Source organism: Pleurodeles waltl, chromosome 8 (genome assembly GCF_031143425.1).
Source record: "Pleurodeles waltl isolate 20211129_DDA chromosome 8, aPleWal1.hap1.20221129, whole genome shotgun sequence".
Lineage (NCBI taxonomy): Eukaryota > Metazoa > Chordata > Amphibia > Caudata > Salamandridae > Pleurodeles > Pleurodeles waltl.
The window spans coordinates 633,294,192-633,309,523 of record NC_090447.1 but is presented as its reverse complement, the minus strand read 5'-3'; the positions used below and the strand labels follow the sequence as shown (position 1 = coordinate 633,309,523).

Genomic DNA, 15,332 nt, shown 5'->3' with positions numbered 1-15,332 from the left:
GCGCACTTGCTTTAAGGTGCGCTGTGGTGCAAACAGAGTGCGCTCCCTATCTAACACGGGCCCTGGTGTCAAACCCAATGACTGGGTGTCCCGGGAGTCTAAGTCATTGTCACCATAGCAAGAGATCTTCCTACATCCTTCCAGGCGCAAATGAAAATGGATAAGTATGCTACCCTGCTATTGCATATGCCTGAGCCATATGTACGCGTAACCTTGAGTCAACAATCTTCACTACCAACCAGAACAGACACTATACTACAAGCAATCCAATTTTCTACTATGGCTCATGTGGCCAAAACAGAAGAGGTGAGTGAGAACGTTGAACTTCTTGAGAAAGATCTATGCAATGTGGTTTATTGGCTGGCAACAAAAGATGGCCTTTTCTGGATTATCTCTAAGATAGTAGATTCAGATGGGAGGATGGTTGACACTGCAATGGAGATAGTCTCTGCCTTTTATTACCAAAACCTTTCTGCACACAAAGTGCTCTGAACGTGAGCAGTTTAACCCTCTCATGGACGATCTCCCTTTTTATGACTGACCACACAGGACAAAGATGAGCTTGAACAACGTATCATGGTAAAAGAAATTGAGGAGGACATTCCAATATGCAACCAGTCCAAACTCCTGGACCTGAAGGATTTCCACTTGAATACTAGAGAAAACGTAAGTTGCTACTCTCTCCCTACCTACTGCACTTATATCAAGAGGTCATAGAAACAGGGCAATTTCCACCAGAGCCTGAACTGCCAACTGTGATCATTCATAAATCAGGACACCTGCCTGAGCCACGTCCCTCCTATCTGCCAATCTTCCTCAGTATTACGGAGATCAAGATCTATGCCAAAATCCTGGGCAGTCCTCCCACGACCCTGACTGTTGAATACGTTAAAGCTATATGGATTGGCCTCCAATCTGCAAGTTAACTGGATGAACTTGCTTCTCATACACATCAGGGGAGGTGTAGAGGCAGATGAATGTCAATCCCACTTTTGTTATCGTAAACTCAGTTTAAAATACCTTGGCATTCACACAGCGTGAGAACCCGAGAACACATAGATCCTAAATATATCCTCACTGCTCGCCCAAATACACAAAGACTTAAGAAAAAGGTCTAATATTTTGTCCAATAAGTTAGGAATAGTGCCCCTTTTTAAAATGCTGGTCCAGGCGAGGTTTACATTGCAAAATGTCTCACTGCTAGTTCACATATCTGAGAGCCAGAGGACATTCCTTTGTATGAGAGAACTGGACCCCATCAATAACATTCAATAAATGCATCCAATGCACTTTTCATTGGGATATGGGCACAACGGATTTCTGGTTCTACTACTGGGCTTCAAATCTTGGTTCTGAATGACTAGCTATAGGGAGGGTACGTTGGCCCCGCATTCCATAAATGCACCCAATCCACTTATGCTGAGGATATGGGCATGATGGGCCTCTGGTTCTATGACTGGGTCTCAAATCCTGATGTTGCATGACTTGCTATATGGTGGCCATATATATGGAACTGAAATTTCCCCAACCGGTGGGAGGCAGTCAGGATGTTATGGATCCTGGCAAGATTTTCTCACGTTCTTATTTTCCCTGTAATTCTACTGAAAATTATTTTTTTTACGTCATTTTGAAATGCCCATCATAGCATAATATTGGTCCAAAATATTATCACTCATTTCATAATTATAGAAAGTTACTTTTTACTTTGTTAAGCATTTTGAAAGATATAGGGTCTGCAAGGGAGACTGCATGTTGGTTGGTACTGAAAACACAATTGCAAAGAGAGACACTGCTCATTTTGGGAAATCTCCTGGCCACCCTTGTGTTGGTGATAAGCAATGGAAGGATGCATGAAAAATGAAGAGTCCATCCAAATGGATAGAGGCTGTCAAGGTTCATAAAGCAATTTTGGGGGCAAACGTGGGAATATTACATTTTCATGGATAGTTAATCTGCATTCCCCCGATCCTGCTAGAAAAAGATAAACACAGGAAATACTATTGCTGCATCTGAAGGACCAACAGTTGGTCAAGCTTGTTTGTGAGTTTATCGTAACTGGAGACCTGAATCAGGTATTCACTTTAGCATGCTTAAAGGAGCCAAATTTAAGTGCATTAAATTGTTTCGTTAAGATCCCGGAATCTGTGGTAAATTCAGTCAGATCCTACAAAAGTACAAGAAGTTCTGGGTCGCACTTTTAATTGCATGGTGTTTAACCTGAAAGGACGTTTTCTCCTGGATATTCCAGCAGTGCCTAGACATAAAATGGTTAGTTCTGCCACAATGCTCAATCATACAGTAGTGTCTCCCAAACGCATGAAGCAGATAATTTATTTTCAAATACATCCCTGCGCAAAAAGTGATCACCATCCACATGTAGCAACATTACAGTTAAATGTTCATTAGAACGATGAATTAAGAGAAATCTCTTCTATAGATTAAAGTGTTTGTCCAAGTAAACGCATGAAAACCTATGTTTGGTTGGTTGGTGGAAATCTTCCCTGGGAGAAAAACTGATGGCAGCAGTCTCTGTGGGCATCAACTATAGCAGAGCAATGTGTTTGTCGCAATTATATTATGATGAAATGATACAGAAGGTATACAAGCTTCATTCTGCAACGATACAGATGATTGAGCAACCTACAGAAATTAAGACAATAGTGGTAACATCACCTTCAGTGGCACCTCCACGATCATACTCTACATAGCAAAAGAAGATATTCTAAACTCAGTTTCTCTTAAAGAGTACTGGCACACTAGGCCCAAATTGAGTATCCCTGGCAGTTTTTAAGCACAATTGTGAGTTCTGGAGCGCTCCTCTATTAGTCAAATATAAAGCCACTTGAGTCTCCAAAAATATTCCAGATAGGTGGCGGGGCTCAATACTGCATCCCATTCATAAAAAGCAGTCTGAAAATAATCCTCAGACTTACAGCACTATGGCTTTCCTTGATAGTGATGCTAAGATCTTTGCTGGAATGTTATTGATAGAACTTGAAGAGAGGGAAAAAAAATCTCAACATGCTACCAATTTTCAATCTGGTTTCCAAAAAGGCTGTAAAACCTTGGACAACCTAACAGTTATTAAATTGTTAGCTAAGAAAGGAATACCATATAAAACTCCCCTCCCCGTAAGGTTTCTTGATCAAAGTGTTGCGCTGACAAGGTTAATTGTGGAATCTTGTGGTGAAAGCTAAAGAAACTAAATACCCTGCAACACCTGCTGAACGCATTCAGACTCCTCCAGACTAACACACTGGTAAGGGTAAAGCCAAACAGTACTATGTTTCTAGTTATGCGCTGCACTTGATGCATGTGATGATTCATGGTGCTTTTCCACTTTTGTTATATTTCTTCTCATTTGGTTTCGTTATCTCTTCATTTAGTTTCTTTCTATTGTATATTGGCTTTTGTACAGCAATGTGTGGGAGTCTCACCTGTGATTGTTATTAGAATCTCAATACAGAAAACAAGAATAAAAAAGAAAAACAACTGAAGCTGAAGTAGCCTCAGGGGAACTTGTATTTTAGAAGCCTATAGAGGAAAGCTAGAGCCAGCAATCTCTAGGGGTCCCCAGTTTGGGTCTATAAACTGCACGAAGACCTTGTGAAATTGCAATCTGGTGCAATTAGGACTGTGTTTAGAGTACCTAAGAACTCACCAAAGAGTCAACTCAGATTGGCATTTGGCATGATTAACTTATCTAGTTCATCAGACCTACAATTCATCAACTATTGAAAAGGCACCGGGGGATTCATTAAAAAAATGATCTGGAAAGAGTTGGAAACTAATCTTAAATATACACCGCCAATAGCATTCCCTACCTTGAGAAAATTCTAAGAGAATTCCATCTAATGGACCGTTGGCACAACTACATTGCGTATCCCCTTTTCAAAATCCAAGCAAAGTTGGCAGTACGGGAGAACTCATAGCGCAGAATAGTGAGGTGCTGGGCAAATACCTCAAAACACAGCCTCTCATATCAACTTACACATTGCCTTCTTCCTAACCTTATCTCACTTTCAACATGAAAGATGGCACGTGAGATAAATATATTAGATTGAGGATTTTACTGCTGCCACTCACAGCATCCTGGAAGTGCAACATGTTATTTTAGTGTTGAAGAGGGTACCGGTATTGCCAGGAGTCACTTGCACATGTTATCTGTATCAGTCCACATCTTCTGCATCTTAGAAAAAAGTTTCTTCGTCCATGTTTAACCGGTTGGACGCAAGGTCTATTAATAAGGCAATGTATGTTTGTTTGTTTGCATGGCACTGATTAACAGCTAATTTGTTGATTGCTTAAATATCTGGATTAAAAAATTACTGAACTACAGAATATGAATTTGGCTCTACAAAGCCCACTACTTAACAGTACGAATGTTCTTTTGACACTGGTTATGGGACTGGGACCGCGATCAACAGATGTAGGAATAAACTATATTACTTATGACATTCTAGGCTTTATATAGACCTGCCACCTAATAATGTAGCCTTTTATTTTGCAAGTGGTAGACTTGAAAAAAAGAGTTTAAATGTTGTATGTTGTATTAACGATAATTGATAGGTTTACATAAGCACGAGGCACTTCGTTCTTAACTGTGACACATTGAGATGGTTCTAGGAATATGTCTGAGGGAGAGTTTGAGGGTCCAATGATACACGAAATATAAGAGTTGGCTATTTCTACTTCGGAGTTGCAATACTGTAAGATGCAGAGCCATACTTCTGAACGTTGCTGACTGAAATAGATATGAGGCTGAATGAAGATGATTTGCCTGTGTATTTCATCAATCACACTATTTTTTTTTCTCATGTACCTGGTACTTAGTAACGTATCCTGTAAATTTTTACAAGCGGTAGACTTGGAAGGATTTAAATGTTGTATATTGCAATAACGGCAATTGATAGGTTTTCATAAGCACATGACACTTAGATTCTAACAGTTTGACACACTGAGTTGGTTTTAAGTATATGTATGAGTGAGAGAGCCGTATGAATTATGGGACATAAATACGATGGCTTTTGTATTTTAACATGCACATTTCTTTTTTTTTTTATGCATTCACAGAGGAAAACATGTTTAAGTACTTTAACATGCACTCTATATTTTGTCGTTTTTTGCTCACTGTTATGGTTTGTATAAACCACACGATAAACAATTTTCAGACTAATTTTCTTCGAATACTTTTTTTTATCAATCTTCGGGAAGAACTTCTATACTAGGAGTGCACTGTGTATCCTACTTTAAATATTGTCGTTTCATAAAATAATAAAAATTGGTAGATAACAAAAAACAATGTGTACTAGAGCACAGTCCTGGACGTTCAAGGTCACATTGGAACGTAGACTGCAGGTTCTAAGAGGATGAGCTAAACGATGGTTAGATGTGCTACTAGTAAGAAGTATGGATACTTATGAAGGAGCCAAACCCTCTCATTAAGACACACCTTCATCCAAAACTGAACACATATAAGGTGGACCCTAAACAGAGCATAATAAAACAGACTGCATCAGACCCAAAGATGCGGTAACTTTGTAAGGTATTATGAGTAACAGAGAAAAAATACACTTCGACCAAAAAAGCATGTAAGCTGTAAAAGATAGACTCAAAAGTAGCTAGCATTGTTGTACTAAAAGAGAAGAGAGGCTTAAATTACCTTATCGCTGCCACCCCGTGGCCAATTTCGTGTATTACACCGCTGATGAGGATCGCAGAGAAGAAATATGACAGCTGGCTGATGGGCAGATTGACACCAGGCACCTGTGGACATTGGAATAGCAACAGAACACTACAATAAGACACCAGAGGGGATTACTGAGCTTGCACGTGTTACTGTCTTGCCATTAAATTAAACACCTGGCCAAGAGCCTCGGTTTCGTTTCACCTATCGGATGTCAAGCGGTTGTTCTATTTTGCTTATGAGAACCACTAATTCATGTTTTTACAGATAAAAGCTAACGTCTGGTTTTCTCCATGATTGTAAAACAGACTTTTATTCATGTTGCTCGCATTTCAGGCTTGTTATAATACGTATGTTTAATCGCATCCCTAACCAGCTATTTATTTGACCTTTAGTAATAGTACTTCATGGTAGAACATCTACAGAAATTAGACCTCCAAGAGATTTATCGATAGTGCCAAATAATTATGATTCGCCCTTGACAACTGAATCTGGAGTTGTGTTAAAGTAACGTGCAACAGCAACCCCTTCCAACTAAATTTATCAAGCCATTCATCCCAAAAGGATGACCTTATCTAGAATAGATGATGCGATCTGCCTTCATCAACGCCCTCTGCCACCCAAACTGCCCCTACCAAAGATGCTCTCCATGCAGCAGCCAGCATGATTTCAGATATCAAATATTACAACTAAATAAAGTGCTTAAACACCTCAGGAATCAATTTAAAAATATGATTATAAAACAAACTGTAGTAAATTGGCTGCTCAGTGCCTTTGGTGAAAGTGTGGAGAAGAGACAATGCTGAGTGTACAGGGTCTAACAGTTTATATTAAAGCAGTGCTTAATTTGTAAATAAAAACGTGCGGTGCCCAAAGCCTTCGCTGAAGCACGCGGCTGCTGCAATTAAATGTACGAGCACGGAATCCCGAGGCGGCGTAATCCTGAAACCATCTCTGGCCTCTTTAATCCATATAAAGCCACTCCCTGCCCCTTCAGCTCACTCTAGCAGCTTTCTACTTTCTCCCTTTGTGACGCTTTTTCGTTTTTCCCTTCCTCCGTCTTTCTCATATGTGTCTTTTGCTCGCAAAAAATGCTTGAGGCAGAAGAGTAAGCTCCAGCCCTCAAAAATAAGTGCCGGTGCTCAGCACCGGAAACAATAAGCACAAATTAAGCACTGTATTAAAGACATTCTCCTGCTTGAAAGTTGATGGCGGAATGAGAAGCATCTACATCTTTGTACAACTTCTTACTATCCCATAATATCGTACGATCCCATAATATGTTTTCCCTCTGCGTTCCTGGATGTCTTAAAAAACGACATTTTTGTTATTGTAGATGTCTTTCCATCGTTATTCCATGGAACATTTAATACTAGTTACAAAAGCAGTGGGTTACATTTGACCAAGTTAAATTGAGGTCTCACTACCAAGGCAACAAGTGAGCTGTCCGGGCATATGGCGAGTCACTGGACTGAGATATTTAACAACTGATTCGATTTAGAAATCTTTATTTGGTTTTGTAGTAAAACCATTAAAGAACACAACAATTTCATAGCGTATAAAAATACTTCATCATATCGACATTATTCTAGCATAAAACACTAACTAAAAATGCAGAGTATATCACGATTCATTCAAACATTTCAAAGCGCACCATAGATAAGGAGTACAAAAGACAACAAATATAGAATATAAAACTAGAATAAAATCACTGGCAATAAATGCAGAATATCACGCGATTCATAAGACTTTCCAAACTTATCATCATTAAGGGAAAAAACTCACGGCAGCGAGAAACTACAGTAGCAGGGCATAAGGCCAGCCACTGTAAAATGCTAATGCAGTTTCTTACGTGTAAACCAGTCCCACATGGTCATAAAGTGTTACTGCAGATTTGGGCTTTTAACTGGATCCAATTAAGACTTAAGGTCTGACTTAGAACTCAGGGGATGCGTTACTCCTTCACAACGGTGACGGATATTCCGTCCACCGAAAGCTATAATCCCACAGAAGATAATGAGATCTAGATTTTGGAGGACGGCATATCCGTCACTGTTGTGAAGGGAGTAACCTGTCTGCTGAGTTCGAAATCAGGCCCTAAGCATTGACTAATGTGAGTACCATACTAAGCTGACCCCATAAATTTCAGAAAGACTTGGAGCTAAAAAGCCAGAAGGTTAACCACTAGACTAAACCTCTAGGGTCCGCTATGTTGATATAAAATAAAGAGGTAAGCCTAATACAACGAAACTTTGGGAGATTTTAAAGCTGCAGTGATTATCTCTCAATCACTCATCATCACGATAATACCTTTATGAAAAAGGAACATTAAGGCTAGACTACCAGGCCACTGCCCTACAATGGGACACTATATCCAAAGTGTGAATACATAAAAAAAAATGCCATCAGAATCACATATGATGTCAAGGAAGTAGTTTAATGCATATAATTACGGTGTTTCGTAGTAAAAACTGGCTTTCCATATAAAGGTAGCAACTCTGAAACACGTGTTTGAATCCTCCAGGGAATAAAAAAATGTATAAATAAGCTTCACTGTAGTTCCCAATATTATTGGCTAAAAACAAAGGCTTTACTTAAAATTTCATAATTTCAGTGTAGAAAGTGTAAAATAAAATAAAGCTCATAGTGCTTCCAGTTGATCTTCCGTCCCATGAACATTTAACATATGCCTCTGGCCATTGATTCATTTTTGGAAAAACTACCCAAACTGAAGTTGTACCCTGCCGTAAACTTGTCAGGACGAAATGATAATGGGTGTTATATGTAATAAATAAATACCACTGTGGGCCCTCGATTTGTGCCACAGAAAGGGCCATGGTCCCATCTAACATGCGCGCTTGCGCACACAACCTTTCTCAACACAAACTCACTCCCAAAACACGAACGTGACCAAGAGAACATTCATTAGCTGCATACTCAATACAACACAAGAGCGCGCCACAAAACGCAATAACGGTCACTTTCTTGCGACGTACGCAGCACTGTTTTTCAAGCCTGGTCGGAACTCGGAAGAACAGCTATTCTGCCACGCCCACATTTAGCAGAGGTAGCTCGGTGGGTTGTATGGGGTGGCACACCCTTCCAATAATTTTTAAAGTCAGGGCAGGAGGAGTGCCATCAGCCTAGTCGAAGTCAGGTCCTTTCATCAACCATCACGGTAGTAAACTTTTGTCTACGTTTGCTCTATTGATGAGTAAGTATTCGACTGCAGGCAGGGCGGATAGGCACAAGTCGGATTTTGTTTCCATATAAACGTGTGCTGACGGATCTTGAAACACTGCTTTTTGTGCTGCAGCTATTTAAAAAAGTGAGGTCTCACTCAGGGTCGGGCTGGCCTATAAGGCATTTAGGCATCGCCCGATGGGCTGGTCTGACAGATCAGTGTGTGGGCCGGTCTTTTAGCAGGTTGTGGGCCGGTTTTATGTCCAGTGTTGTAGATTTCTTTTTATTTTGATGGCAGGGCGAACTTTTTGTTCAGTCCGACCCTGGACTCATTTCAAACTCACTATTCAGAATTTTTTTCTCACACTCGTGCCATTAAGAGCAAGTCAGACGTGCGCGTCTGTGATCTTTTGTGCCACCTCAGCTGAGGACATAATCACAATCTTGCTAGGAGAAAGGTACACTTTTTAAATTATTGTTACAGTAACCCCTAATGCAGGAGTTTCATTTAGAAGCTCTATAAATAACATCTTATGGGGTTAAGTCATAACCTGCAGAGATCTTTGTGGTCCTAGCAAATCTCAAGGCTTGGTCAGTCCATCAATCAAGAATTTGTAAAGCGCACTACTCACCCGTAAGGGTCTCAAGGGCCTGAGGAGGGAGGGGGAATGGGGGAATGGGGAATGGGGGGGGGGGGGGGGGGGGGGGGGGGAGGGGGTGGGAGGGGAGGGGTGACGGGTGTGGGGGGGGGTTCGGAGGGGTGGGGGAGGTGCTGCTACTGCTCAAACAGCCAGGTCTTGAGAAGTTTCCTGAAGGTAAGGAGGTCTTCGGTCTGGCGCAGGTGGGTGGGAAGAGTGTTCCACGTTTTGGCGGCGAGATGCAAGAATGATCTACCGCCGGTTGTAGTTCTGCTGACGTGTAGGACAGTTGCGAGGGCGAGGTCGGCGGAGCGGAGATGCCGGGTCGAGGTAATAACAGTAAGATAGTTCTGGTGGTTTATGCAGTTGATGGAAGGATTTAAGTTTTGTCTAGTCACAGTTTTGACTCAATGTTTCATAGAGGGTTAGTGTTTCTCCTGCAAAGCACATATTTGACCTTTATGTAAATAGGTAAGTGGGCTTTTTGTTTGACACAAATCGTTTTATTACTTGCAGGTCATAAATTGCAGTCTTAATATAGCACAGGGAGTTATGAACCAGCATCAACAAGCTGCATGCAAACTGCAAGACATGAGACAAAACCTTGTTGTTTTCTTTCTCAAATTTTCATATAAGGCTGCTAAAAAGGCTTACCTTGCATAGTTGTGAAGTCTTATAACTAAAGACAACCCCAAGCATTCTGTTACATTTTAATTCCTGACTTTTTGTTTCCCCAGCTATGCATTCTTAACATTTAATGCCTACCTTCTTATAGTACATGCATACAGCTTATATACAAGAGGTGAACAAAGTCAAAAAACCTGCCTCAAATGTTTCTCTTAAGTACTTAACTTTTTGATAAGCTGTGTTCCTTTGTTTCCCCTCCACTGCACTGACATCTAGGTATTAGATTCCAGGCAGCTCCAAGCCAGGATCATTAATGAACATAAGTAGGACTGATAGCTCCTTTTAATGAGGCTTTTGTTCTGGGACTAGCTGGAACTGTAAATAAGTATGCCCCTTCACTTGTCTGCAGATTCCTGCTTGGAACGGAAAGCAGACATCCTGTGGCCACTGCTCATTGTGTCTCTGTGTCAGCAAATTACAGTGGGAAAAAAAAAAAATCAGCATATTTCACTGGGTCCAGCCCAGATCCCAGGTCCGGCTTACTAATGGCTGCCTCATTCTTCTGACTGCCTACATCAACCCTAATGTTCAGTAAAATCTGATAACGATACAACCTTTTCAGTCCAGGCCTTTTTTAAACCTGGGGTGTAGGTGCCACAACAATAAACAATTCACCATGATGGTTTCTATCTACATTGTAACTATCTCAAGACCCTATTCTTGTTGTAGACATGAGTTTGTAATGATAATTGCCACAGATTTAAATTGGTGAGTGCAGAGCTCGCAAGCATGATCAGTGCCTTGGTGCACATAGCCTTGACTGCAGATCAGAGAACTTGCACTGCCGGACACCGAGGAAACAGATTAGAGGGACATTGACTACAACTGAGGCTCTAATAATAACTTTGGCACAGCTAGCATCAATCTGTTTTTAAAGAAGAAGTAAAAGCTTTAGTTTCCTTTTACTAAAGTGCGTTATGCTATCCGGATCACCTAGTGATGGAGGAGTCATTTTGAGTGTCACTACTTCACAACTAACAATATTTGTAGATTCTCTGTTACCAGGAACATATACAGATTTCCACAATTCCACTCTTAAAAGAGGGATCAGCCAGTAGGGTGTTTTTAGCTGATGGCCAAGGATGCAAGAGGAGGATGCTAGTATTGGGAAAGAGACTTTAGACTAAGTGTAACGAAGTGCTGGCTCTTTGCCATTATCCATGTACACCAATAAAAATGAAAAAGGGGGGAGAAGGCAACATCAAGCACTGTATGCAAACAACTGCAAATAACTCCTAGCCAAACCGAGCATCATTCTGGGAAAATGGGAATAAGGCATGCAAGATTACTGTCTGCAGAAATATGGATGGTGGAGCCCTGGTAACTACATGGCGTATGTCTGCAAAATAAATGTGTTCGGCAAACGTCACCAAAGTTGTCTTTGCCCTGGTAGAGTATGCCTGTACACATGAAGGAGGTTAATGCCCATGTAGGCCTTGGCAACTGTATTGCCAGTGCCACTGCCTACAAAAGTTCCAAAAAGCTGGTAGTAGAATAAACAGACTTGGCCCTAGCAAGAAAAAAGTGAAATTCCAGAGTTATATGGAGATCCTAAGTCAAGGAAAGGGAATGTTGAAAAGGCAGGGAGAAAATGACTTTGCTAAAAAGAAAATCTTGAACAACTTTAGGGACAAAGGTGTGAGAAGACCACGTGGCTACAATGGAAAACTGAAAAGGTTTGACATACAAACATCTTGAAGTCTTATGACTCATGCTGCTCAGAATATTTCCACCAGTAAGGAAAGAGCTTCATATAAAGGAGGTCAGGATCCTGAATTAATTTAAGCATTTATGTGGCCAGGGCCAGGATGTGGTCGCAGGTGACCAGAGTCTATCTCACTGGAGGAAAAGGATGCACCAGACCTTTCAGAGGAAGGTAACAACTTCTTTGATGGTGGAGGGATCAGGGCCCGAGGCCCATCCAGGATGATAACAGGTCACAAGAGGCTTTAAGAATGGAGTTGAGGAATTTCTGGTGATTCACTCTCTTACAAGAATTGTGAAAACGCTTGCTATAGCTCAAATCTAACCTAACCTCTCTCAGTCTAACTCTATTTCAGATCTTTGTCTAGCTTTATCTGCTCACCTACAATTCTTATGAGATAGCATCATTGGAAAGTTTACAGAATAATGATTTAATAAAAGAAACAGTCCACAAGAACTAGAGATAAAAGCTACAGAATGATTTGTTAAAATAAACAGCCCCCAAGGAAATGAAACAAAAGGTTCTTATGTGAATGATCTGGTTTTATTGAAATACTTTTTGATTCCATAATTAATACCCTAACCCTATTTATATAATAATATCTGCTTCTGAACTTTAAAAAAAGGATGAGGCTTCCCAAAATGGTACTTTTGGGACTGATAAATAGGGGGCCCACGGACCACCAGAACCTTGGTGGCGACCGGACTGCTATTAACCAAAAGAGACATAGCCCGACAGTGGGGGTCCACAAGGGCACTGCCTATAAAATAATAGGTCCCTGGGATGAAGTGGTGTGCTAGAGTGGAAGTGTATGTCAGGAAGTCCAGGGGCTGCCAAGGTGTGTCTCGGGGCCCCAACCGTCCCCAGCCCCGGTGATCTACTGCTTTGGAGTCTTGACAAGGAAAGTCATGGGGTCTTACAATTACTCACCTGTGTAGGGCCTCTCATGCTGCACATCCTTAGAAATGTAACCAAGCCCTGGACATATCTGAACCCTCGCTGCTGCTGTAGCAGCCCACCACCATATTGCTCCTGTGCAAACTATCCACCTACTACCGTTACTCCTGGGAGTTAATAGTGAGCGGCTCATGCTGTAGATACACCTGCACAGGCAAGTGGGCTCATTATCAACACCTCTAACGCCTTCAATGTAGTAACCTAGCAGGCCGTCACACGGGTCACATATGCTCTGGCCCCATGGGAGCCCCTCTATGGCACTCTATCGTTTACGGATCCATGTCTGACTCAATAGACTTTCCCAAAAACCCAAACGGCACCTTGTCACTGAAGGCCAAGCTGGACTCGGTCCTGGCAGCCCACTGAAACAAACAAGATTGATACTGTGGCAGCTAATCTCACTTCTTCATGCTGACCATGGGAAGCTGGCTGGTAAGGTGAGAAAGACAATCAATTACCACCCTCCAAGCCAAGACACGCTGCAGAATTCCAAATACAGCAGCTAGCATGTTAAAATAAGTTTACTGAAGGAGAGAACCGATGATGCGGAGGGCTGTTGGAGGTGGAAAAATATTTGAGTGGTGGGCCTTCCGGAAAACATGGAGAATCCAGATGCAGTTTGCGTACATCGAGTGGTGTGTTCGGGAACTAGTCCCTCCATCAACCCTCTCTCTCCTTTCTTTTCTGTTTAAAGGGCACACCAAGTGTCTGCTCAGACACCTCCACCGGGAGCCAACCCGAGACCACTAGTCTTCAAGGTGTTGCAATTATTGGGACCGTGACCTTATCCTCAGAGAAGCTTGTAGGACTGCTGACCTCACAGTGGACAATGCCCGTGTCATGCTCTTCCTGGATTATTCACTGGCGGTGAGTGCCAACGAGGCCCATTTTTGTGAGTCAAGTGCCCATGGTGCGAACTGGGTGTGCAATATTCTCTTCTGTTCCCTGCCAAACTCAGAGTTCTACTAGATGCAAACACTAACTTCTTTACTGACCCAAAGAAGGCATGGGGCTGGATTGATACAAAAGGCCCTGCATCACTCAGCATGGGGATGGACTGCTGAGACTTTCCTGTAGAGTCTACTGCCGCAGGAAGCGCTGTGGGGGGGAACATTCCCTGAAAGCCAAGTCCACTCCTGGTCTGGGCAAGTCATATAGGAGAGACTTCAGGCACTGTAGATGGCAGCCATCATCGGTGACAGTGCTCCACATTCAGAGGCCAATAAAGACTCCGTGGGGTCCTCGAGTGACGACAGCTCAATTGCTACCTGGCCCTCTAAGACTGATGCACCGTTACTGTCTGAGGTCACGCCACAAACAGCATCTAATGTCACCTACTATAAGCAGTTTCCTTTTCTGATGACACTATGATGGGTCGCCTGAATTGACCAATCCTTGGTGTTTGCTCTGACCTGTGACTGGTGCCTTGCTTTGAATTGCTATGCATTATGGACACCACACTTACCTTTGTCTGATGTTAAATACACTTCTTATGACGGGGTGGGGGAGGATTCCCCTCGCCTGCACCTCGTATACTGATCCAATCTACTTAGTTGATCCGTTACTTAATGCACTTTCCGTTGACTAGTTTGGAAGGACACCTGTTACCTCTTTGCCCTAATGGTATTATGTGTTTGGTTGCAGTTTTATTTTAGTTTTCTCTTTTAGTCACTGTTAAACTCCTCCCCCTGTGCCCAGTCAGCCCCGTACTATACCAGTTGTGGCATTCACCTCTTTGGTTGAGGCTGTGCCGCACAGCATTCAATCCTCAAAATCATGCCTGGCACTAACATAATAACATGGCATGTTAGGGGCAAGTTCTCTCCCGCCCGCAGGTATGCAGTGTACTCCTAGCTCTATAGACATAATACAGACATAGCATTACTTCAGGAATCACATTTGATTACTGCTCAAGCTAATAAACTACAAAAGCGTTGGAGTAGGCAGGTGTACTCTACTAATTTTTCGATAAATGCTAGGGGAGTGGTGGTGTAGATCAAGGATGGTGTCCCCTTTCAGCTGGAGTACACCAGAATCGATCTGGACAGCAGATATGTTTTACTGAGGGGTAGACTGGACGGCTGACAGGTAGTGGTGGGAAACATCTATGCCCCCCAACACAAACCAATTAACATTCATAAATAAATTATGGACAATGTTATTGGACTGGAGTGGTCTGCCCAGGCTATTAAGAGTGGACTTCAACTGTGTCTTGCGGACCAATTTAGACTGCTCATTCCCTCCTCTCCAAAACACCACTGCCACAACAAATGCTCACAACTTAGAAACATGGCTCAGACATTGGCACAAGGTAGATATTTGATGTGCACAGAATACCAATACTAGAGTCTACTCTTTTTATTCCTATCCACATGACCTTTATGTCCATATAGACCATAATGTTGGCTCCCCGTCCTCCTGCATGTCACACACATTGATTATTTAGGGTGTACACACTCAGACCATAACCCCAAAC

The 15,332-nt window shown here is 42.0% G+C and overlaps 1 protein-coding gene across 1 annotated transcript in view; it reads right to left on the bottom strand.

Moving 5' to 3' along the window:
* The window catches only part of MBTPS2 (membrane bound transcription factor peptidase, site 2), a 417,557-nt gene that overhangs the window by 301,547 nt on the left and 100,678 nt on the right, over nucleotides 1-15,332 (bottom strand). Inside the window, exon 4 of the mRNA XM_069204735.1 lies at nucleotides 5,663-5,766. Coding sequence (XP_069060836.1) covers nucleotides 5,663-5,766 — 104 coding nt within the window. The remainder of the gene's footprint in view (nucleotides 1-5,662; nucleotides 5,767-15,332) is intronic.